Source organism: Anser anser, assembly GCF_964211835.1.
Source record: "Anser anser genome assembly, chromosome: 1".
NCBI classification, from domain to species: domain Eukaryota; kingdom Metazoa; phylum Chordata; class Aves; order Anseriformes; family Anatidae; genus Anser; species Anser anser.
The window spans coordinates 105,050,259-105,076,923 of NC_139720.1; the positions used below are offsets into that span (position 1 = coordinate 105,050,259).

At 40.5% G+C, this 26,665-nt stretch overlaps 1 protein-coding gene across 4 annotated transcripts; it reads left to right on the forward strand.

Moving 5' to 3' along the window:
- The first annotated feature begins 2,035 nt into the window (after positions 1-2,035).
- Positions 2,036-25,885, forward strand: FGF6 (fibroblast growth factor 6). Of its 4 annotated transcripts, none has more exons than XR_014574758.1 (4): positions 2,036-18,708; positions 19,496-19,599; positions 21,763-22,009; positions 23,561-25,885. XR_014574758.1 is itself a non-coding variant. In XM_083808690.1 (4 exons), exons 2-4 carry the CDS (start codon positions 18,369-18,371, stop codon positions 21,937-21,939), a joined length of 621 nt encoding a protein of 206 aa, XP_083664816.1. In that variant the 5' UTR covers positions 2,036-16,203; positions 16,319-18,368; the 3' UTR covers positions 21,940-25,885. The 4 variants fall into 4 exon arrangements, 3 of the variants coding, with proteins under 3 accessions (XP_083664816.1, XP_083664815.1, XP_083664817.1); XM_083808690.1 differs by having other exon boundaries at positions 2,036-16,203; positions 16,319-18,708; positions 21,763-25,885; XM_083808689.1 differs by having other exon boundaries at positions 21,763-25,885.
- The last annotated feature ends 780 nt before the right edge of the window (positions 25,886-26,665 follow it).

Sequence of the window (26,665 nt, forward strand, 5' to 3'; positions counted from 1 at the left end):
CGATTGCTGCATCTCTCCCAAGATTCACTTGATTTCTAAACCTTCACAATAATTCAGGGAAGTGCTGCCTAAAAATGCAGGATATTTAACTTTCCTTGGTGCACATGCTTTTACTAGTGTCAGTTTCTGCTGTGTTTCAGCAGATGGAATTTGCTGTGCAGATCAGTCTACTGATTCTTCAGTTCTGCCTTCAATAACTCCAGGCACTACCTGGAGTCCTCAGGAAAGGCAAAGTCCTGTGTCCTTCCTGCCTGTGAGTCACTTGATAGCTGGAAGTTATCATGGATCCCAACAAAGATGATGGTGTGCAAGCAAAGCTAAGTGATGGATGTAGGCCCAGGGAAGTCAAACTCCCTATGTGTCAAATTATCTAGTCCTTGTAAAACTCCTGGCATTGAGTCAAGCAAATTATTCTAAGTTGATTTTTTTTTTAAAAAATGAGGACTCAAGTGATTGAATGATATTTGGTTGACAGTCACACAGAAGACAGGCAGCAGACTTTAAAGGTTCATTTTTGGCACTGAAACTATATACTGTGTGCCAGGTAATGGTAGAATAAATTATTTGAGGACAAAATGTAGCTGACCAGGAAAACTTTACTGCCTGGGAACACTATCAGGCTTTAGAAAAGTTAAAATTAATTAAAATCACCTGGGCATTAAAAATCACATAGCCAATGGACTAGATGCTGTCATACAGAGATAAGAGCAGCTTTCCTCTCTGTGAAACTTCGAGGCCATTCCTCATTCCCGCAGCCTTCTCATGAGCCCTAGGTTCATGTCAACCACACCGCAGGTACTCTGAGCAGGAAGGTAGCTTGCTGGTTGTTTCTGGATTGGTTGGTTGGTTGGTTGGTTGGTTCGTTGATTGTTTCTAATGTTTAATTCACTGTCTGCTGGACACCGCGTTCTGTGACAGTAGAGTCCATTACATGTTCTGGGACACCAAAGTACTCACTCAAAGGGCGTTGGAATTAGTGAAAATGAAAAGCCAGTGACTCCGGAGCAAAATCAATTCTCAGTAGAGAAATAGCAAACCTTTATTAATAAGTACATTTCAGTCTAGCCAGACTTTCATCACAACCTTGGCCTTTATGCTTGTGTAGCAAAAAGCACCAGCTATCACTGGTGTTTAGACTATTGTGGCCTGCAGTGGGGTAAGTAACATGTCCAAACTCTGATAAAGCCTCAGAAAAGAACAGTAGCACCAACAGGACAAATTAAGCTAATTACATATAATTGCAGTCCCATACCAGAAGCAAGACCTTTGCAAGAGACTTCCAGTCAAACCAATGTACTTAAGCAGTCATTCTCTCTCCCCCTAGAAAGAGCAAGATTTGAACCTGAATTGCTCATTTTTTCTGTCATGACTATTGTCTCTGACCTACCAGATTAACTACAGTTCAGTTCATGAGCCTGTCTTAATTCTGACATATATGAAATACAATCTAGGGGAATTTAAAAGGGGAATTTAATTTAAGATTAATTTCCCTGTCACACACACACACAAATAAAAAATAGAAAAAACTTGTGAAGACATGAAAATTCTCTGCTGACTGCTGATCAACTGAATAGTGGATATAAAAAATAAAATACTATGCTCAAGAGGATGACTCAAAATGCTAAGGGAAGGCTTTCAAGTAGCCTTTACTTAATGTGGGGTGATGAAATCAGAGAACAATCTTACCCGACTGTTCCTAGAAAATCTGTTTAAATTTCTTTCCTCTGTAAAGAGCACTATCAAAGCTGTTTACACTGAAACCACAGAATTTGGAAAGCTAAAGCACAAAGCCTTCACATGATGGATCTTTGCTGGATGCATTGTACAAGCTGAGTTTGCAGTCAGTCTTCTCGACTCAGTTACATGCTCAAGTCAAATTTAGGGCTTCATATGCAATAGTAATGTTAAATCCTTGCCTTGATGAACTTTGACAAAGTTTTGGTATTGACTTCAGTAAGGCCAGGATATCACTTCCCAGTATAGCTCTAGAAACACACAGTGGTTAAGTAATAATTAATCTAATTAATATAATTAAATTAAATTAATATATATATTAAATTAAAATAAATATAATAATAATTAATAATTTTGTGTGCAAAATGTGTAATACATCAAATATTTGTGACTCTTCTAAACAGAAGATGTCTAGTAGCCAGATCTAACAGCCCAAAATCCAGACTGGACACCTCAGTGTCACCAGTGCCTCATGGCATCTTTTGCCAACATATCCCCTTTCAACTCCTTCATTTGAAAATCATGAGTTATGAAACTCAGCAATGCAAAACTGAGATATACAGCAAAAGCTTGCTGGATGAATGTCATAATATACTTAAAGGTCATGTAGACACATGGTTTTCTGGTAATAATATATACAGCTCCTCACCATTCAAGTATATACTTCGCATAGCTCCCTTTTGTGGTATATTGGTGTAAGTAGTGTAAACCTCATGAAAAAGCAAAAAAATGAACAAACTTTTACATGTTGCATTCACATCAGTAATGCTATTCAGGTGTTATTCAACTTTTCTTGAGATCTAGTCAAGAAAAAAGGTAGAAAAAGGGAAAGCTGTGAATATTTAAACTCTGAAAGTGCAGTTATTAAAAAAGGAAAAAAATAGAAGGAAAAAAATCCACTGCAAAAGGTCAGATACCATCCAGTTTATTCAAACGAGCACCTTAGTCAGAGAATTATTCTTAGCCCTATAATAATCTTCAAACGTTAAGTTAGATGGGTATCTCTCTACAGCTAGAAATATGGCATGAAGGTCAGCCATGACTTGATCTTTTCTAGAGCTGGCAACACTCCCACTTGAAGTGGGAGGTTAAACTAGATGACTTCCAGAGTTCCCTTCCAACAAACATTTCTATGATAGTATGATCTCATGCCTATATTGCAGTTAAAGGGACCATCTTATTTTTTTTAAAGTCTTTGAGATGTGCAGAGCTGATTTCAACTATTCCTAGAGAAAGAGCTTGAAGGAAGTTTCCATCATGTTGATTCTTTATCTTTGTACATCATGCTTTAGACAACAACAGCATATTTTAGTTCTGGCTGGCAGTAGGAAATAATTTGCAGTGAAATAACATCCATACAGCATGTGTTTGTGTATGTGTGCAAGGAAGTAGCTGAAGTGGGTTTGCAGGCCTGTGGGGCTTATATGTCCAAGTGCCAGCCACTGGGGAGATGCAAGATTGTGGGGAAGTTACAGTACAGACAGTGTGTATAAGAGCACATCAGCTACTGGAAGGATACATATTGTATTATGTACACATATATGCATACGTATACATACATACATGTAGAATCATAGAATAGTTTGGGTTGGAAGGGACCTCAAAGATCACATAATTCCAACCCCCCGCCATAGGCAGGGACACCTCCCACCAGACCAGGTTGCTCAAAACCCCATTCAACCTGGCCTTGAACCCTTCCAGGGATGGGGCATCCACAACTTCTTTAGGCAACCTGTTCCAGTGCCTCACCACCCTCTGAGTGAAGAATTTCTTCCTAATGTTTAATCTAAATCTACCCTCTTTTAGTTTAGAACCATTACTTCTTGTCCTATCACTACACTCCCTGATAATGACTTATATTTTCCACTCTCCAGTCAGTCTGAGAAGGTAACAGGATGAAGCCATTGGCACTGACTGTGTTTCCTTGCCTGCTGTGTTTTCTGTCTGTGCTGATCTGTAGGATCAGCCATGTAGAGATGTATGTATGAATTGTGTGCACGTATGCCTACTGGAAATACACACTCAGCCCCGCTGGACGTGGGGGCAAGGAGCTGAAGCAGCCCCAGCTCTGTCAGGCTGGATTTGGCAACCCCCAGCGCTCTGGAATCCTCTGGCTCCCCAAATCCTCTGACTCCATAAAGCCCTTTTAGGCTGATAGATAGCATATGCTTAAATATGTACATAACTTAACACTTTAGCTGTCTCACAGCTAAAATCGGTCAGGCCCACCACGTATACCAACTTAAGATGGAGAACTGATTTACTTATGTTTACAGCTCTACAGAACTGTGTCAGGCCCTAATTCAGAAAACAAATATTTGTCTAATTGCAGACATATCAATTTTACCAAGACTTTAAGTTATATTTAAGTACCTCTTTAATCAGATTTTATGTCAGCAGGGATTTATCATCACGGCTGAGGTGATAGTCAAGAGTGTAGTCTTTAACTTTGCTTCTATCCAAAACAACCCAGTATTTAGTAGTGCTTCCAACTCATGTTTGGTGTCTTTTGGAGTGTATGGACTAAACTTCACACAGGGCTCTTTGTCAGACTGTCATGCAGTGAGGACACATGTGCCATCCACATATTCCCTGGCTTTTGGGACATGTGGTAAGAGTGGTGGCTTCTTTCTCTTTCATCCCTAATTCCAGCCAAGCACATCTTCTTACCACAGTCTTTGCCCTTGGTGGTCAAGCCATTCTCAGGAGAGAGATGGATTTGAACTTCTTTATGTCAGTGTGGGCCTGGTATCTGAGTTTCCTGCTTCAAAGAGATTGATACAGTCTTTTGCACTGGTAAATATGTCCAAATGTAGGGCATTCCCGACATGGAAGAAAACAGCAGGCTGACCTTCTTTCCTCTTTGGTGCTTAACCTCCAAAAACTGTTTGAGGCTAAGAATTCAGACCTGAGATAAGGGCTTGAATCCAGAAAAAGATGCTGGACTTTGAAGGCATCATTTAGTGTTCCCTTATGACTGAAGTAGACAGTGCTTCTATGGTGACTGTGCTGGCTGCTGTCATTCCGGGGTGACTAATGCTCCTCTGGTGCTGCAGAACCAGAAAGGGCTCTGGATTCAGAAAGTGAAGTGCTACCATACTGAACATGTTTGTGGGCACGGGCCTGAGTGAATGCATCAGGAGGAAAGGAGGCTTGATCTAGGGAGGCTGGAAAACTGGAGGAGCTCAGGACCCTCTCCATTCTCTGCCTGCAGCTCTGTTCACTGAGAGGGTAACTTCCACCAGCTGGCCATCCTGCCCTGCTGAAGGTCACCACCCCCATCTTTACCTCCACTGGGTGAGGCACTCCTCAAAATGCAATTTGAGCTCTGTAGGCAGAAAGAAGTGGGTCAGAAGAGCCCCTCAGTTGCCCTGTGTTAACTGACCCACCACAGTTTGAGTGAAAGGCAGCAGCGAGGAGCAGCAGGAGGTGATAATCTTTCAGCTGATGTCATGGCAGTGGGAAGAAAACTCGATCAAGGCTGAGATATTTATTTGAGGAGGGTAATGGAGACAGCACCTTAACTCCTATGAGAAAGGGGGAAAAAAGAGATCTTTGAACCTTTCCTCACTGCTAGTGGCGTTCATCAGCATTTTTCACCAGCTTCCAAAAGAAAGAAATCAGCAAGAAAAGAAAGAAGTCAGAAAGAATGTGGCAGTGCAGGCTGTATACAGTACATGCTGGATCCTTATCACCTTCAAATTTGCTGCATTTTTATAAGGAAAGACACATTCAGATGTGACTTTCAGGAACCTCAGGCTATGCACATAAAGGAAAGCTCTTCCCTGTCTATCCAAATGCTGGGCAATGTCTTCATTTTTGAGTACACAAACTAAGGCAGCTTAAGCAGGCTGATTTTCAAATGAGATATTCAGCACTTTCTGAAAGCCAAGCCCATGCATCTAAAGTTTAATACATCTCAAAAATAGGGGTAATTGGAATAACAAGTCATCTGGGAAAGTCTTGACCTGCACACAGTGCAAATGAAACAACATGAGAACAAAATCTGGCTGTCACCTGTGCAGTGCTCACGCCAGTGGCAGTGCTTGCTATCATGAGAAGCTCTGTGAATGAAATTGTTCTCTGTAAGAAGCATTTTGCACAGTAATATGTGCCTGCTCGATTACCTACTTGCTGCATAAACTACCTTAATTTTTACTTTGGAGTCATACACAAGCCAGACCTTCCAGACACTTTGAAAACAAGTAGAACAAGAGCAAAGGTGGCAAACACAACCAAAGAGAGTTAGGGATCAGTCAAGCTGGACACGACAACAGGATTAAGCAGGAGATGTATAAGAGGCTTTCATTGTGCCATCAACACAATCATTTTACACAACACTATTTTCATGATTAGTTATTACACATTATATGACAGCATTCCCATGCCTTCAGGCTTTTTGTAACAGTAGGAGAAATGGTGGGCTGGAGGAGACAGCTGGACTTGCACTTGGTATATGTCAGTTTACTTAAGCAGAACCATTTTACTGCTGCTGGAGGAATGCAGCAAAAGGTCAGTGCTGAAACTTCGCTAAAGTAAGTTGAGCACACATTCCAGCTGCGAACATATGCTGACTACTTGCTTGATCAAAAAGGAAATTTCAGAGCTCTGCTACATGCTTGCCTTGACCCTGCTCCATACCGCCTGTCTAGTGTGCATCAGACAAACTGTTCTCTAATCCTGCATGCAATACACATTCTGTTAAAAGATGCTTGGAATAGTTGCGTATCATCATTAGTAGAGCAATCTTAAACTGGGCTCATGCATATGGAAAAGTGCATGATAGCAGGGAGAGGGATGTCACGAGGAGAGGTGTTGTATGAAAGCATTAAATGTGTGTTTTTATTTCTTAGTCCTGTGTTCCCACCATAACCTGACCCTGTCCAAGTGAGAATCATCTTTGCAAGGGAAAATTAAACTCAGTTCTTGTATTTCCCTTGTCTGTGTCTTTAAATGTTTAATCTTCTGGAGCTACTCTGATCTGGTCAGTGTCAGAGGAAGAATCCTGTGCTGACAAAATGCACTAAGAACCTACACCAACTTAACTGGGCTGTTAAAAATTTCAGAAGTGAAGCTCTTATAACTGCAAGAGCTTCTGGCTGATTTAGAACATGCCCTCATAACATCGCTTGATAAAAATAAGACTCTGGCTTTTTAATAGAACAAATTGCTTGGGTTTTATATTTAACCACAGTCAGTGTTAAAGCTATAACTGTTTTTCAGAATATTTTAGGAATCTGATCTTGATCTTCCATGTGTTAAAAACCATCACAACAAATACCTTGCATTGTGGCTCCTGAGGAAGATATAACAAGGTGGCTGCAGCCTGAAATAAAAAGCATTTATTTTATGTTCAGGTTTGCTACTCTTATCAGAGTAGGTATCAGAAATGATCATTTCAAGGTAAGCAAGGAGGCAGTCTTGAGCCAAATAACCTTGCAAACCTGCATGTTGTTTGGAGAGAGGGCACCAATGTTCCCATTACTCACAGACAGCTCTTCAAAAACTCTGAGGCTCCACTGTGAAAAATGGTGCTTGTATTTAGGACCCTCAATGCACTGGGAGCAGAGGATATTCTGATATAAAGAAATGGTTTCCTTTCTGAAAAATGGGACTTGCAGACATTAAGAATATTACATGATGATCATGATAATCAATCAGATTAAAACTCTGGGTTTACTAATCTCAGTTTGTCTTTGGGTCGTGCTTCAGTCAGTCTAAATGTATAGTACAGTCATGGTTTAGTAGCAATACATCTAGAATAATTCACATTAAAAAGAACATGTTAAAAGTAAGAGAAAAAATAAAAGAGCCTTACTGGCTGCCTGCCTTTTATGCAAAAAAAAAAAAGAAATTTTTTTTCCTTTTTTTTTTTCTTTTTACTGTGGGTACTACATAGTGTTCAATCACAATGCATTAATTTGGAGAGAATAAACAACATGACACATCAGTAGAAGAATCCAACACTAGCACCAGGTTAGTTTCCTTTCACTGACTCAGATGTTTGCCGTCGACAACAAAGCACGGGAAAAGTTGATACAAAGAGGATAGGACCCTGAAAAGGTGGAGGAGTGTGCTGACAGGGCTCTCATGCAGTCCAACATTAACAAATGAAAAGACCTGCCCCCTGGCAAGACCTAATTTCTCACAACAGTACAGGCTGGGCACTGACTGATGGGGGTGCAGCTTCACTTTTAGAAGGGGCTGGGGATCCTGGTAGAGAGCAAGATGAACCTGAGGCAGCAGTTGTGGTGAGGAAGGACAGCTATATCCCACTGCATTAGCAAGAATGTAGCCTAGAGTTCAAGGGAAACAATTATTCCCGTGTAACTGGCTGTGGTGAAGCCACATCCGGTGTGCTAAATCCAGTTTGGGGCATCTGAGCACAAGAGAGAGGTCAACAGATTAGAGAGAGTACAATGGGGAGCCACTAGGATGCACAGGGGGCTGAAGCACTTGATGTTCAAGGAGAGGCTGAGGGTACTGTCGGCAACATACCAAGGATCAAGGTAACTGCTCAGCTGTCTGTAGTTTTTTTGAGCTTTAGCCTTCTAGCAAAGTAAAAATGTGTCCATTTGTCTCAGAAAGATGCTTTTTGAATAGGGTCCTGGATATTATCCATGAAGTCATTCTGTCATCCTATGGAGAATTCATAAAATTTGAATGCTGCATGTGTGTAATAAATGTTTGTTTCAAGCAAAGAAGAAACCAATGCAGTCCAATTCTAGTAGCTCTCCACAGGAGAGGTATAGGTCAGAGAATAACCAGAGCTCAAATTCTGGTCCAATTCTACTTTTTTGAATTCCATATTTTTTTTTCCATGTTTCTTTTATAACCTCTTATACCATGGAGGTACAGGCCACTCCATATCCATCACCTCTTACCTAAAACTGATATCAAAGAAAGGTTCACTGGCTCTGCTTATTTTGCACCCTCTGCTCATTAATGCTCTGATCTTCAAACTGCTTCTACATGTACCTACGTTTACTACTGTAAATCAGGCCAGTTCAGCCATCTGCAGTAGCATGTGCCTAATTTTGAGTGTGTGAACAGTCCAAGGGTCCACAGGAAACAAAGACCACAGACTTAAAAATTGAAACTTGCTCAGAGTTTTCTACTGGTTGATCCCAGCCACCTGCTACATATCTTTGGCTTTTAGTGATGTAAGCCAGAATACTTACTAGCTACCTGTTCTGCATATGTTTTATTAGTGCTTGCTCCACACTCCAATCTTATATTTTTTTCCTGTATGTCCCTGCAGATCTGATATGCTTCCCACAATTTCTAAGACAAATTTCCACATATACATGCAAAATTCCTTCCAGATACATTGGTATCTTTAAATACCACTTCATCACCTTTCTGTCTCAAAATGATGTGATTTTGCTCTTTTCCTTTCTTCTCCACTTCCTGGAGAGAATTATTTCCACCTTCCCATCTTTCCTACCAAAGTGTCCTTGTAAAACTAAATCTTATCATTTATAGGGACTTAAACAGTAGAAAGGGAGTCCCTGGAGATTACATCATGGTATCTCCAAAATTATAATAACTTTTACCTGTTCCTTACTAGTCAACAATTTTAATACTCCCTCTCTCTCTCTTTTTTTTCCTTCACCGAGAGCTGTATGGATCCTGTTCTCAGAGATCAATCTTCTGAAAAAAATGATGGACTTGATGATCCTTGTGGGTTCCTTCCAACTTGGGTATTCTCTGTAATAATTGGGTAAGGATTTATTCAGAGCAAAAACTGATTATCCCATTCCTACAAAGACTATAATAGCAAGTTCTGTATATCTGACTCTTTGTTAATGATGCAAAATCTACAAAAAATCTGTGTTAGAGTAGCTCATTTTTTAATCCATTCTTGTATTCTAATTCAGTGTCTTCCACTCCTCCTTTTGTAAATCCTGTTTAAAGTTCAGTAACATCATTTCATTTAGCTGTTCACTGGATAAAGAGCTCTGCTGGACAATAGTTCAGATGAGCTAAGCAAATATTCTGCCATATGCTAACCAAATGGATGAGTAGTGAGACCTTGCTTACTTTCCCTGCTCCTTGCTTTTTGTGTGCAAGCACTCATGCTTCTGTCTAGAATAAAGCTTTACCTTTACCAGACTAATTTATTGTTCAAGTTAGAATTTAGTCATAGGCCTAAATGAATAGCTAGCAATTTTATAACAAACAACCTGGCTTGAGCCTTGGGAAGAAGCTAAAATCAAAATCTCACAGAAACTGTGGCCTACTTATCACAGAGCACTTCCCATGCTGTGCCAAACAAAAACACTCTTCTCTCTACAACAACCACAGGATGATCCGTCTTTTTCTTTCTTCACCCATCAATGAAATAAATCTTTTTCTTTCTTCACCCTTGGCAATGAAAGCATCTATGTTACAATCGTATTGATCTGGGTAGTTGAACTCAGTGAGGGCTCGTACCAACTCTCTCATTGTGCGTTCCTGATCCCTTGCAAGTTCTATACAAATTTTGAGCTTCTCAGCAGACTCTGACATAGTTTGAACCCTCTTTTCTGTATCATTTGTCCTGCTGTTGAGAAGCTGAAGGATATCATGTTCACTTTCTCCTGTTCAGAAAAGGAGCTATAGGAACAAAAACTGAATTATTGCAATTGTGCGTGAAAATTCATTTGGCTTGTTTTAGCCAGCAAATCTGACCAGATAGAGCATAGATCACTTCTGAAATGTCCCAGTTTGGCTGATGAACTTTCTTTTTGGATGATTTTCTGGTGGCTGAGTTTTAGCTACCCATCTAGATAGCTGTCTGAGAATGCAGCCTGGAGCTTTACTAGACCCCTGATGATGAGAACAAGATATAGTTTTAGATGCACATTTTTAAAGAGTGAATGAAAAATCTTCAGTTACTCCTATAGATCCTGTTTAAGTGCAGGTCCCTTTCAATCAGTCCCAGGAACTGATTAATTTATATTAAATAACAAAGAAATAAAAGGAAGGACAAATCCCTTGCTCTCTTACCTTCATTTTCTTGTTTCTAAGAGCTTCACATAAAGAACTACATGAAAGGAAAATACTAGCTCCATCTTTCAGCACAAATGACGTTTTCAAGCAATCAAAAAGTTCAACAGCTGTCTGATTTATATTCCTAGAGCTTGAAGGCAGAGCATACTATCTACTATCTTTTGGACATTTTTGAGGACAGCATGTTATAAGGAAAAATTATTTGCCCTTGGCACAACACTGAAGGCACAGCCCAAGACCATGCTGTGGTCTTCCTCAGCTGCTGGCTTCTCTTCCTTTCTTGCTGCTGCCTGATAATGTTAAGTATTTGACTGGTCAGGCTGCTCTTGCATTGGAGTTAGCACTACTTGGAGCAGGAGGCTGAACTTGAACTCCTTAGGTCCCTTCTAATATACATGTTTCAATGACTCTGTGACTCACTCAGGGGGTTAGTTTAGTTTAGTGAGAAAGGGCAGGAGAAGACTTGTTGAGATCTTCAGTAATATCGTTGGCACACCAGATTTCCTCCCTATGTGAAGTATTAAGTTGTTGCTATTTTTGTACATGCAATAACATGATAGGAACACTGCGGAACAACATTGAGACCAAATAAAAGAAACACCCAAGAAAGAAACAAGGAGTTTCTTCCATGGGTGGGGTAAGGCTTAGCCTGAAAAATCTGCCAAGGGCATAAGAGGGGCAGTAAAAGGGAACTGGCATCCCATGGCTGCTGTGATTTAATTTCAGAAGCATAAAGAATTTGGAGAATCTGTTTTTCTTGCTCTTATTCCACAACATATTCTGAACATGAGCCAGCATTTGGTGAGGCTGGTGAGACTTGTGTCCCTGACCTCCTTATAGCTAGGTAGCCCTAGGAGGCCTAATCATGCGGAAAGCACATGCAGCTGACATCAGAAGCCAGGGGTTTCTGAAACCCTGCCTGAGTCACTTAGATCAGTCTGGAGTTTTGATGTCCTTTAAAAATTTCACCCAAGTATAGATCTGAAAGAAAGTGGGATGTTAAAGGGACACGCTGTGCAGCAACTCCACACCCACTCTTATGTAGCTGGGAATGTGCAAATGCTGTAGCACAAAACAAAGTCATGCGGTCTTTGAATATACCTAGAGCATCCCATACACTGCAGCCTGTGGCTGAGACACCCTCCTGACACAAGTATGTGTGAAGACTTCGTAGGACTTCAGATAATAGGCTTGAGATAGCTTTTCAGAGCTCAGTGAAGAAACATGTCTGTGCTGTTGGGAGAAAAGTGCAAAAGATTTCCAAGCAGACACCATCGCTGCAAATGCTGCTGGATCAAACACAACATAACCTGGTTGTGACCAGCTCACACACATTTACTTGCAGTCTGTCTGCTGCTCTGTTCCTGGGCCAGTTGCCGGGCACCAGGGAGGGGATTCATCTCCAGATTAAAAAACTTCCATGTAGGAGTCAATGTGTGTGAGCCTCAGCTCCTGTTACACGAAGACCTTGTCAGTGAAGGTAGTGGGGTCCTGAGAAGGCTTCAGCTCACCCTGGGGAAGACACCTCCTGGCTGGTGAGTTGAGTCAGTTTCTGCACTTCTCGACTGTGTTAACTAGATCCCTCCCTGGCTGTACTGCAAGCTTAGACCCTTGGAGAACATGGACTCACTGTAGTGTAGGCACCTTCACACCCATGTATGAACACAGAGCAGTTGCTCACACAAAATGGCCCAGGCACTCTTGCCAGAACTGGTTTCTCTTCTGCTCTCCTCTTGCAGTGGGACACCCTGGGTTTTGACCCCTTCCAGGACTCACCCTAACTAATTCAGCCTTCCCCTGTGAATGAGCAACATGACAAGGGTTACACACCTGTATTTCTTACAGGATTTTGAAATCCTCAGGTGTGGTGAGTACCTTCTCTTCCCCCACCAATACAGCAGTGAGAATGGAAAAAAGGAAGAGGGTGGGAGGAGAAGTCAAAGACCGGTTCCTTTCCTGGTGAAATTCAGCAATAAATTATAACTATTATCAAAGCTGGGTTCCAAGCTTTAGACCTTCAGTGTTGCCTACCTTGCAAGAAACCAGGAAAGAGTTCAGGTGGCCCCACAAAGGCCCCATGATTCATATTTCTTCTCTGAAACATGAGGGATCAAGACCAAGAGATACAGAATTGACATGCAAGAGAAAGCCCTCATGAACTAATGGAACGCAAAACAAGGCAGACACATTTACCTGGCAAGTGGCAGAAATTGCCTTCAACCTTCAAAACTGGATTACTGCAAATATTCTGAATGGCTTCCACAATCAGGAATAACCCAAAGACTTTGTCAGTTGGCCTCTTGTACAAAACCTCACCACTACCACCAACAAAAAATTGTTAGTTTTGCTTTCCTATTGATGATGCTGCGTGAATGGGCCATTTAGTGTCCCTATCCCTGCATTGTCCTTGTTCCTGCTGTAATGATAAAACGCTGTGTGTAATAAACTAAAACCAAATTAAACATGTCCCACATCATTCTACTCTTCTAATAAATATCACTGAAGAGATCTCTGTGGGGGCTGGTGGCTGTCACTTTTTTAAGCTCAGTGTTTTGCCCTCGGACTGCCTGTCCTTGCGGACTGGGAACAGCTGAGGAGGTGATGAGAGAGGCAGTGAGTTGGTGTGCAGAGCACTGGCTTGGGAAGCAAAAGGTTCACCATGGATTCAATGCTCTGTCTTCTGAAAGTCATTTCAATCTCTGTAAAATATGGAGAGGCAGATTTAGCCACCTCAAAACTGTTGTTGGTGGGATTTTATTGTGCCCAGAAATGTAGAGAAGGACCGGGCCAGCTGCACTGGAATACATCTCTTACTGACAACTCTGCACCACAGAAATCTTTTCCCGTGCTTTCAGAGAGCAGTCCCAAATCTTCAGGTGTCCTCCAGGCTGCACCAGCAAGAGCTCTACAGGGGAGCCAGTGCAATCACCAGCTGCTTTGGGCACTCCATTTCCTACTCAACACCAACCACTTCTGCAGCCTATGTGGGCTGCCTTGCCCTCACAGTCCCTAGAACAGACGAGAAGTTGAAACACAGTTTCTTTTCCCAGAGGTCTTCCAGGCTCTGGGTTTCGATGCCAAGCTTTAAACCAGGATAAGCCTAGGACAGCTCTTGTGCGGAAAACTATAAAGGTAAGATGCAAGCTCTGCTCTGTTACGTCATGGTACCCCAAGAACAACTCTGTTGCAAGAAGGAATTTGTGTTCATGTCATAAAGAGCAAGATTTGCCCATAATCCTGTCTGTGTGCAAACGCAGCAAAGTTACTCTGTGTCCCTATAAACTCTGTGTCCCTACGAACTAATTTCTGTGCTAATGCCTTGGGGGAAAAAGATTAATCTGTTTGGCATATCTATGTTTGACATGCCTTCTTTAGATTATGAATATGAATTTAGCTTATTCATTTAGCTTATGAATTTAGCTTGAATGATCTGTAAACCAAAATTTTTCCAAGTAAGTTAGAATACTTATATATTCCTGACTCTTCTATGGCTTCCTTTGGGAGTGGATCTTTCCTCTACTTTGTCAAAAAAAAAAAAAAAAAAGCCAGGAAGGTGTTCTGTCATTTGTACCTACCTGTAGGAAACTAGCATGTAAAACCTCAACGAGAGGCCTTGTGGTGGAATGGGAAGGTGATACTTATTATAAACAAATCTCTAAGTTGTTTTCTCCTACTCACATGTTCACATGCACCAAGACATATGTGCCTGAGTGTCCTGGCCAGGACCGCTGCTTGTGACATGGAAGATGAGGGAAGCCAGCTGTTACATCCTCAGTCTGTGTCTTGGTTTCACTTTGACTGGTGTCGATAAGCTGGTTTTTGAATATGCCTTTTCCATGCTTTAGAAGTCAGCAGCTGTAACAAGGTGACACTTTTGTTTCAGAAGCTTGTTTGCTTCAGCCTCTAAGTGTCTTACACAAGGTTGCTGTCTATTTTCTTGCTTATTCACTCTGGGTATAAATGGCTACACATCTGCCTTCCCTGTGGGATAACAGGAAGAAGAATAACAAATGCAGAGTGCTATAACCCTCTTTGTCATTGTTCTGCCATCAGCCTTCTGGTTTTCTACTGATTCTGGATTTCTACTGATTTGTGCTGTAGCCCTATCCAATGTGGGCTGTCTGATCTTAATGTCAACAACACACCCAGTGTTTACCAGTTTTATTTCTGTTAGCTGGGTCCTTGGGTATTAATACAAGTCATTTTCATAACCCTTGCTATATTTTCTTTTGGTTTTGCTTTCATACGCACATTCTGTGATTTATGTCTTTCATTCATAATAGTATTTTTGTTACAATTCTCTATGTGCTGGCCAACTCACTTCAGCAAACCCCCCTGTGCCTAAAGATGGTCTGATGGGGCTCTATGTTCATACTGGGTATAACAGTCCTGTGCGAGTTATCCAGAGCCTGCAATGCCCTGCCATAGCAGTCAGATCTGTGACCCTGCAATCTCCTTACTCCTCTGTTCCACAACCAGCCTGGATCTTCAGCACAGGCAAGGTGAAAAATTTTAGTTTGACTTTCTGCTTTCGAATGAGGGACAGCTCTTTCCGTGCCTTAAAATAGGGAGAGACTTTTTAGAGATTTGAAAATGGAACCCTGGAGCCTAAGTCATCGTGCATTTTTGAAAGACGTGCTCTGAATCTGTATCACGTTACCGCTCAGCTGCCTGGCTTTTCCTAGACTATCTGAAAGTGGATCTGTATTGCTGTGTTCCAAAGGGGCCTTATTTTAATATCGCACTGAAATACTGACAATGAAAGCCTGTTACTTTAATTAGGTGGTAACCCCCGTCATCCTGGGTCTTAGGACTTTGAGTAAGAAGAGGTTGATTGCTGAGGTAAATTTTTACCATTATGGAGTTCATGGGATTAATTTTACTGTAAATTTCTATTTTACAGTTTTTTACAGTTATCTCCCTTGACACCTTCCAAATTCTGCTGGACACATGATGCCAGAACAATGTGCTATCTGAAAAATCAAAAAGATTTCAGTCAATTTTCTGGAGACAGTTAATTCACAGGCCAAGAAGACAAGTTTAACCACAACAAAATACATTGTAAAGGAGACAAGGATTATCTAATTGAATCAGAAACTCTAGAACTTACACAAAAGTTCGTCTTCAGACATCTTTCCTAATACACCAAAACTCAGCAACCTTCTGGCTATGATCAGACTGTGAGGTGGTTGAAGACTCATTTCAGCTCTGATGCAGAACTGCCGAGTAGTACAAGACTATAGTATACCCCTCATCTCTCAGCTGCACACCATTCACCACTCGGTCTTAGGCTGGGTACCAAGAATCTCTCTCTGAGGACTGTCAAACATCCCAGTGAAGTGACAATTTTTAGCTATTGTTTTAGTTTCCAGATCAAGCAAAAGTGGCAGTGGCAGATATGCCAGCAAAAGTTAGAGAAGCTGTTTTAGCCCATGCCTTGGTCCTGTTGTGAGAAAACTGACAAATAAGACAAAGGTGATTGAAAGCTGGTGATGGAAAGCCAGCTCTGCACCCTCCTCCCTCAACCCGTGAAACCACCAACTGCTGTTTTGCTTGATGATTGACAGCTGTATTCTGCTTTTCCTCTTAGGACACTGATCACAAGAAAGCTGCAAAATTACACTTGAAACATTCCTTAGGGGGAAGAAAACAACACTTTAGAAGTGAATATTACAATGCATATTTTACAGACAGGGATGGCTCCGAGATATTAAGCTTTTTTCTTGGAGTCACATGCATTGGGAATGAGCAGGACTTCAGACTGTACTATAAAACAATCTAGGAAGTCGATGCTTCATCCCTGTAACATCCCTATAACCATGAGCCTTTTTTCCTGTCAGCACTGGCCTCCCATAGAGACACTGCAGCTGTGCCAAGAGGGTGAAAAATGCAGGTAATTGCTAAAAATTATATATGCAGTTCACACCCCGGAAAAATCATGAGATAAAGTAGACAGCAGCAGAGAAAGTGATATGATTTTTTTTTTCCATCATGAGCAAAAGGCAGAAGATAACCTGAATGCTGCTTTGACCAAGACATAGAGCTTCTGAAATGCCACCTGGCACAAGCCGGGGGGCTAGTCCAGTGGTTCCCAGTCTTTTTATAGCTGAGCACCTCTCAAGAGAGCAATCAGTATTTCACACGTCACCAAATCTATCTGCTCACCTGCTTCAAGTTTACCATCTCCTCCCCATCGCTCACAGTGCTTCTGCTCGTGTGTCTGCTGCGTCCATGGCCTCATATTACAGCCCAGTGAATGTGAAACTGTATGTCATGCCTGATGTGCTTGGTTCCACTGCACTTCCAGGTATTCTCCTTACTAGCATGCAGACATCTCAAATGACATGGACAACACAAGTTCTGTGCTGTGAAAAGCTGCCAGACATATTGGCAAAAATATTTGCTGATATCTCAGCCATTTTCTACCGCCTACTGTATTAGTGTATTATATGAGGGGAAATAAGTAAGGCAGTCTGAGGAAGAAGAGGAAAATGAAGATGCTTGTCATTTACAAAAGTAAATAATAAAGGTAAAGGAGCCCTTGGGCTTGAGGAAAAGAGACAGTGAAAAGGTAGGAAGGAGTGGCCATTTCCCTCTCTCTTTAATGCATTGCTAAGCCCCTGTCTTGCAAATACAATTGCACACCTGCAAATGTATTCTAGAGCAGCACAGATCCAAGATTTGTTCACTGTATTAAGGCCCATGTCCTTCACAAATAAATGGGATCATTTGGAAGTCACCTCAGTGAAAACCACAAACACTTAAGAACATTAGCAATGTCCCCTTGCTACCAGCAACTGCAAGCTTGTGCCTGCATGCCTGGTTTAGCAGAATTGCAACTGCAAACAGCAGAAGCATGTTTGAGTAAAAACAGTAGAAACAAACCCCACTTTCCACATGGCTTACCTCTGTGTTAACAGAGCAGGAGCACTCCTTTTAGAGGCACAGAAAAGCTGTTAGTGCATGGGCCGCTGTCGTAAAGGGTGCCCTGGATTTGCTGGGCATGCACTAAAAGAGAAACGGCCACTTCAAGCCAATTCTCCCCAAATGCTGAGCTACCCTGATGTACACCCAGCGATCATGCAGCTAAGGAAGTGACTGCAAAGTCTTCATTGCTCTCTGATGAGGTCCATGACTGTTTTTACACCTTCTTCTCTAAATAAGGAAGCTGCCTGCGAGGCCTCTGACTGCCCAACCAATTTGATTCCTTTGCTTTGCGCAGCCAATGAAACCTCACTCCTACCTCTGGTCTTGGATGACAGCACTCATCAAACCCCAGCCAGCCTGGGAGGACGGCAGGTTAGTGTTACAGCCATGGCAAGCTTACCTCTGGCAAGCTGTTGATGTCAGAGTGATGATGTGGGGAGGGACAGCCTCTGCACTATAAAGATGGGTCAATCAAATACAACCGAGGCTGCCCACCGGAGAGCAGGACCTCCAAAACATGGTCCCCACCAGTTTGAGTCCTGCTGGCCTCTCTCTGCTTCCAACCCAACTGCTCTCAGGCTTTAGTTTCATGTCAGCAATCTCTATTTGCTTTCCAAAAATAAGCTTCTGCCACCATGCTGAAGGGAGAAAAACAAGAAGGGCGGTATTTTTAGGGCCATTAATTCTGACCACGTGCCCAGGAGGTGAACCGGATGACCACTGCACAAAGACTTCTCATCACTATGTTCTCCAAAGCCAACATTCATCGGACGTTGTCTGCTTTCATTCTCCTGTTTTTTTTAGCTGGGATTGCTTCAACGTATCCAGTTGTAAGCAGAACTAATGGCACATTGCTGGAAAGAGGATGGCAATCTCTGTTGTCCAGGTCCATTGCTGGGATGTCAGGGGAGAAGTCAGATGTGAACTGGGAGAGTGACTATTTGCTAGGAATCAAGAGGCAGCGGAGGCTTTATTGCAACGTGGGCATCGGGTTTCACCTTCAAATCCTCCCAGACGGAAGGATAAGCGGAGTTCACAATGAAAACCAATACAGTGAGTTGCATCCAGAAATGAAATAGATGTCACTTAATTGCTGTGAACTCTAGTAATTACCCTTCATAGAATGCAAATGTTATTACTTGTTATTGCTAATCTGTGCTACATCTGTTGCCTTTTAAAAGTCTCTGGGATCAATAAACATTAGAAACCTCCAGGCTGAAACATGTCACAAATGCTTAGACAAATTTATATACAATTTATTTTTACTTTGCTTTACTGCACAGATGAGAAAAGACAAAACAGGTTGAAAACTTTCTCTCTGCTGCATTTGCTCACTCCTCACCTTCTCATTTGCCTTTTGAATCTGGGACGTTGTCACCAAGCTCACAGAGCCAAAGAATGATTTTGGAATTCTACATTTGGGACACTCAGTAATGGAAGGGACTTGCTGTTCCTGGTGTGCTTGTTCTTATGGCTGCTGTTCTGTAACTATAAGACTAAAGGAAAAGCTTTAGTCCTTTGGACTTGATTTTTTCATAGAAGACAGTAACAGTAACATAAAAATAAGTTACATATTAAAAAGTCCAAGAGAGTTTGATAGATATAAGAGCAAAAGTATTCTGTAGGGTATGAATATGATTCTGGAAGAATTATTATAAGATCCTTTGGCATATAGAAAAAACATCATCTTCTCTGTGTACTTTTATTATGCCCAACTAGGGACATAGTTCTAATAAAAATTATGTTATGTTCATTAGGGTTTTAAAATAGTCATATCTGAATTGCCTTTGGTTAGCTACAAATTCTGTGATAATGTTTCTATTAACTTCTTATTTTTTAGGTCTCTTTGAAATATCCACTGTAGAGAGAGGTGTTGTTAGCCTGTTCGGTGTGAAAAGTGCTCTCTTCATTGCAATGAACAACAAGGGGAAGCTATATGGAACGGTGAGTACAAGTGCAAATAATTTTAATAATTAAAATAAATAATTCAAGACTTAAACAAAAACTGCAAAGGTCCTGAGTTTTGGTGTTTTGTTTGTTTGTTTGTTAGTTTTTTATTTTTTCCTCTTGAAAATCTCTATTTTCAAGCAGAGAACACAGCCTTTCAATTACAGGGAATGTACCCGGCCTAGAGTCATCAGTGTTATTCAGTGCAACAAGTGTTGTGTCTGTTGGTGGACTGTTATTTTAAAGCTTTCCAATAACACTGTACAGAAAGCACCCTAGGAAAATGAATGCATTTTGCAAATAGTACAGATTAATTAGATAGCTTCTTCTAAGGGCTCAGCACTGCAAACGTTGTAGTAAGAGTGAATCCTGCTGATACCAACACTTCATTACACTTAAAATGAAAGGGTGTGCTTTGGAAAAACTGCTAGAACCTAAAGTGTGTGTGTGTAACAATGTGCTCCTGTATGCGCATACGTTAGCGTGTAAGAGAGAGAGAATTAGAGCTATATCAGTGCTAGCTGCTGTTAGTAAAATCATGACAACATGCCTCTCCCTACTACAAACAAACACAGCATGGAGAATAAATAGGAACTCTACCCTACAGAGCCCACATATGTGACTGGGGCTATTTTAAGGATCAGTTTTGTGGGATCAGTCCCAAAGAGCGAAGAAACAGTAATAGCTATTAACAATGGTATGCAAGTCATACTGAAACATCATCACCATCATCCTCATCTAGAAAGTGCTAGCAATGCTTTTTAAATGCAATTTAATCTCTGAGACCTGAGCAAGGCGTCCTCAGTCTCAACGCTGAGTAGAAAAGGCACCTGTTAGGAAGCTCGTTTGAGAGTCTGGCTCTGGGCAATAAGCAAACCAGCCCATCTCACAATAATGAATGATACTGACAGAACTCATCTTTTTTTTTTTTTGTCAAGAAACAATAAAGTCAGTTCCTTTGAAACAGCTGTAATTTCAACAAAGCATTTCACTGCTTAATAAAATACCAAATGTTGTGAAGGACACATAGCCATTACTAATCTGGCTGTTTCCTGCTCACACAGATAATGGTAGTGGGGCATCTTAAGGTTCCACTCTTGGAATATTAGTTCACTCATGTCTGATTTCAAGCACCTAAAATTGCCAGAAGCCCAAATGCTTTGCTTAGCTAGGTCTTTCTAAAGAAATCCAGAGCTCCTTTGGATTATTTTTTACAGTTTCTGTTCAATCTTGCTTATTTTCAAAGACATTTTTAAATGCTGAAATAGACGTGCATTCTCCCTTGCACAATGCAATGCCCTGAGTTAAACTCTTATAAACTTTGAATTGTTTTATTACAAAGATGCCCAAGTAGAACTGCACTGGTGGTGTCTCATATACCAGACATTTGATGTCAGAGAATTATTCAGCTTTCTTTTTTAATTTCCTTGGTGCTCTGCATTTGTATCCTGCTTATCCTGTCACTTTCTCTCCCAGATAACTCTATTTCCTTGGATTGAAGTGACACCATATGAAGATAACTTAAACTGTTTTCCTGGCTTAGAAGCTGGAACATCATATCTCACTAACAGATAAATATAACATCACTAAAGGTGTAACAAAATATAGCATCACTAATGATGTAACAAAAAAGAAGGTTTGGTGCTAATCAAAGGCTTTTTTCAAATGCCTTATTCAAACAACCAGTTCTCCCTGAACACTGCTGTTTGTGAGAGAACTGAATGTTTTGACAGGCAGCATATAATTCTTTCATAAATGACAGGACCTCTTGCAGGGGGGAGGTATGAAATAAAGCTACATCAATTGGGCAAAAGGGCATGATGATGACAAATTATTGCTTACAAAGAAAATGGAGACATCCATGATTTATGATGAATTAACTTGATCTGTCACAGGAAGTCCACAGTTCATTATCTGGACAGGTGGTATCTGAGTTCATCTGACACCAAACTAGCACTGCGGAGGGAGATTTATTGTTGGATGCAGACACTACGGCACCACCTGTTGCACACTGTAACATGCTCTTCTTCGGTAAAAATGCTAGTAAGAAAAGTGACTTGGGTCTTCCCAAAATACTTATTGCAACTGCTTTGCTCTTCCTTGCACCAACCCCCTCCCTTCTTTCCCCCCCCCCCCCCCCCGCTCCTTCCTATTCTATAGGCTGTTTTCCAAGATGAATGCAAATTCAAAGAAACCTTGCTGCCCAATAACTACAATGCATATGAATCAAATGCTTACCACGGTGCTTATATAGCACTCAGCAAACATGGGAGAGTGAAGAGAGGAAATAAAGTTTCTCCAGCTATGACAGTGACCCACTTTTTACCAAGAATATGAACATGAACAAAGCAGAAGACTTAATCCCAGGAAAAACTCTTTCATTTTGCACATGGGAATAATCTCCCAGGTAAAGTATTTATACTGTTCATTGAAAAAAAATCTATATGTGTATATTTGGGAAAATTATTTGTACTAGGTTCATCATATGGCATATGTAATATTATGCTGCTTCTCTTCTACTCTGTACAAATTTTACATGGCTGTGTGCCTCCTTTGGTGCTGAACAGAGAAAAATGCAAGTTGGAGTGCAAAGAGAAAAAATATTAGGAAGATATAGAATGGCTGTGATAATTATCTAATCAACCATTGATTATTTACTAGTTAATATTAATTACCTCAGATAAAAACCCTACATGGTGAGTTGTTTACATATCATGGGCCAAATCATCAGATGAATTTGCTTCACCAGAACTTCGAGCAGTTTACTCCATCTGAAAATCTGCCTGCTCCTCCCCTTCTACACATGTACACTTGTGTCCTGTCTTGTGAAGTCCTCAGACTATTTTGACCATGATGGTGCCCATTCCACAACTGTTTCCACACAAGCAAATTGCCTACCCCCAGAGTCCCTCTTTCTCTGAAGGAATTCTGCAGGACCTCCTCACATGGGCTTGTTGGCAAAATTAAGACCTACAATCAATTTCCCTTGGGAAGGGCCATGGGCTATATCAGAGATGAGTCCCAAATACAAAATGCATCAGGAGATTAGGATGTTGAATGCCACCCATGTGGCATTTTGTGAACTACTTAAGTTTAGACCTACCTCCAATATAGAAGTGTATATCTTTAATATAAATATATATATAGACATGGTATGTGTGTTTGTGTATCTAAGTAATTACATACTTTTAACGCATCAGTCATCCCAGTCTCTAGATGCCCAGGTGCTCTGATATGCATACACATATACAATCATAAATATTTAACAGCAATGTTTTCACTTTTAGCTGTACCATATTTATCTCTTAAGAACTGAAACCAGTCTGCAGGATGCATTATTTAATTGTATAATATAAGATGTATGGAATTCATGAAAGCTTCCATCAAAGGGTTATTGTAGAAAATGTCTCTGTTTTGAATTCAATTCTATTTACTGCTTTAAGTATATTTGGTTCTTTTCTATGATACCTCACTGAGGTAACAAGTACAGAGGAAGAAAGAATTTTTGTAAGCACACATTCCAATGTTGGTGCAGAGGAATTTAAACTATAATTAGAATTTCTGTCAATTGCAAAGCATCACATTCAAAGACATCATGGCAAGCTATATGAAATATTCTCCAAATCTCTCCTAGAAGCCATACAAATGGTGCATAACCTTGCCTTACTATTTTGACAACCTTTTTCCATACCACGATTCTCTGTGTCTTTGAAAGAGTATTTTAAGATGTCCAAAGTCAATAGTCACTATAAATGTCAGTTACCAGAAGCCTTGGGATTCCTGCATTGATGGCGTGCTCCTAAATTTGAAACTAGATTCAATGCAATGTCAGAGCATGAGCATTTTCAGCATAGATGGACCGTGCTGCTGCAGAAGTGAACATCTGAGTGCAAGATAATATCCCATGTACAGCCAAAATGTGACTATGTCCAGCCTTGACATGCCATTCTATTTGCAGGGGGTGTCTATTCATAATGAATTTGAGCCTTCTGACATGTAAGAAAAACACTGTTCAGGGCCAGATCCTCAGATGGAGTAAAGCAGCCAAACTGGACTATCGGTTTATAGCTGCAGAAGATTTGGCCCAAAGAGTGTGCCTACAAGGGTGCATCTGCAGCCATACTTTCTGACTTATTGTCAAGACAACTGTTTTGTGGACATAATACAATTTTCCACTACTTTTGTGTAATTTATACTTGAATTTATTTTTCTTAAATGTAAGTGGTGATCACAGTGTAAAGGAAGAGTAAAAAGAATGGAACACTGCTTACATTACACTAAGGGGACATTTTGGATATGGCAAAGGGTAGGAGTTACACTTAATTTTCTGGTCTTGCAGTATGTAGAAAGAAGCCAAGTTGGCACCTGTTGTTCATCTACAATGTGTGCAGCAGTTTGCTTTGGGAAAAAAATCATTTTAAGAGAAAAAGTAGGATGTTTTGAGTGGGGAGATTGCCCCAAAGAAAAGTTTGGTTGATATCAGACAGTTACACTGACATAGAGTCCCTAATAGTGTTGATAGGCAGACCACAGCTGTATTGAAATACCTTAGCTGACAATCTGTATTCTTGTGTTATATTCCTAATTGTCTTCTGAAATGAAATTTGAAGAAGGGTGGAAGAGTGCATGGACATAGAAGAAATCATAGTTTGAATGCTGACACATTTGTTTCTGATTACAGCTTACACCAGTGTCATTAGGTTAGGACGAAGTCTGTTCCCTCTTAAACCAACACAGTTTGAATTAATTTGTTGTTGGCGGTACTGATAAGTAACAGGATAGCTGGCATAAAAAGATGAGAATCAGACTCACTGACTCCGTTTTATGCATACTGGTCAACAACAAAAAAAACATAGACCAGGTCACAAGAAGTCTGTTTAGATGCGGCAAGCTGAGCTGAACTTGTTCTGAAGAACTGCAGACCCCCGTGGATGCAGTTTTGGTCGGCATTTGGAAATTCTCACCATTCACTCTGCTGAGTTACTCTACACCACTGCTTTGTCCATATTACGTATCCAGATCATAACGCCAGATCAACACTGAAGTCAACACTGAAACCATAAAAAGTTCTGCAGTGTCAGTAGCCATGATTAATACAAGAATGAACGATGACATTGTCAGGTGTGGTAACTGGCAGGAAGCCCCTCCAGCACAACTAGTGTGGTACTGCAGCATTGTGCAGTTTTAGGCTAGTTGGATGTGACTTTGACAGAGGTTCTTCTTCAGTGAATGCCTGGCTACGTTCACTAGAGGAGTTAAGATGTCTGCTGACACATTGCAGTGCATGTGCAAGCAGTCTAGGGGCAGCCCACAATAGCAGAATTCACTGTGGTAGAATTCAAGAATTTACACAGCCTCAAAAATAACAGGACTCTGTTCTTCCTCTTGCTCAATTAGCTAAATTCCGCCTCCTTCCTCTGTTGCCATTTTCATGGAAGGAGGGCTTAGAAAGACCACCACTCACTTTAGACACTTCAGAATAAGTTTATTGAGCTGGTACAGAAGAAAAAAAAAATCATAAGCTGAATTTGCATCATATGGAAGTTATAGAGAGAATATGGGCATGATCTGGCAAACTCAAGCAAGGCTATCTTCAAAAGAACAGTTCCATGGGTATGTGACTACGTAAAGACAAACTCATGAAAGTAGAACAATTTCCCAAGTCAGAGCTAGGAAACCAATTTCTGACAGTTTTTTTTGGTGGTCCCTTTCAAAGCATATGTCATCTCAGAGTGCATTAGCACAAAGCCATGAAATGAGCTGCAAACTTTGAAAGTATTGTTATGAATTCACCACATGGGCCTTTGTGGCTTAGATTTTGCACATGATATTCTCCCCGGGACTTGAAACCTATTTTCAAAGTTTCTTCCTCCACAGGCAAAGCCCATGATAATTTAAGACCTAATCCACCTCTGTTAGAAAATAGCCTTTACTGCCACTGCATCATGCTCTTAAATAATCCATTTTTCCCTAAACAGGCAGAGATATGGACATTCATACACAGTGGAAAAGCAGAGTAATTTATGTATACCTCATTAAATATTGCAATTCCAAAATTTTATTTGCACAGTAAAATGGTGCCAAAGTTCTCACATTATTTTTTGTCACAAAAATATACCTCATATTCTGACTCAATATGGGCTCATAATTGAGACTGTAAATTTGCAAGAAACACAAAACTTTTCCAATCAATTGTTTGTGAAATTGCTTCTATTTTTATATGTATGTGCTGCGCACAATAGTTTAATGTATTCATAAAATAAAGTTTTATACATTTTTGGAAGTGTTTTGACTCCAAATCCATCTAACATTTGTGGGTTTTGTTGTTGTTGTCATTTTTATTTTTGTTTGTTTTTTTTTGTTGTTGTTTTTTTGTGTGTTTCTTTTTTTTCCCCCTTACTTCAGAGCTGCCATATTCAAACAGAGAAAAAAAACACGCAGTTTTAATTCACCTCTAGAACCAGAGAACATATTTGTATGCTTAAAATTGTGTTAAAATTTTGTATTCTTCAGACTTCTTCCCTTGGAAGGCATAAGGAAATCATTCTTGTTGAGGAGAAGTTTCACAGAAGAGAAGGAAAATAAAACTCTAATCTGACTAAAGATGAGCTATCATATTCACCTGTCTAAATTCCCATGCTTTTTTTCCTGGGGAGGGTCTAGTGCTACTCTCTTGTTGTTAAAGCTCTTCAGTATATCCTTTACTTCATTAAATAAGGAAGAATCTTTTATTATTATTATTATTTTATTTTATTTTATTTTATTTTATTTTATTTTATTTTATTTTATTTTATTTTATTTTTTACTTCTTGCTTGGAATTAATTTGGGAGGGCAACTTCCTGCAGCCACCTCTGAAGGTTTTTGGCCTCACTATCCCTCAAATCTGGGCACCTGTTCCAGTGCCTCGCCACTCTCTGAGTGAAGAATTTCCTCTGAACATCAAATATAAATGTTCCCTCTTTTAGTTTAAAACCACTCCCCCTTGTCCTGTCAATGCTCAATCAAAAAATTTGCTCTCCACCTTCTTTATAAGCCCCCTTTGAGTACTGAAATGCTGCAATG

Coding starts and splice junctions, on each gene's coding strand:
- FGF6 (XM_083808689.1), top strand. CDS start 18,369: ATGACCACTGCACAAAGACTTCTCATCACTATGTTCTCCAAAGCCAAC. Junction 18,709..19,495: donor TCACAATGAAAACCAATACA/GTGAGTTGCATC, acceptor CTTATTTTTTAG/GTCTCTTTGAAATATCCACT. Junction 19,600..21,762: donor AGGGGAAGCTATATGGAACG/GTGAGTACAAGT, acceptor CCTATTCTATAG/GCTGTTTTCCAAGATGAATG.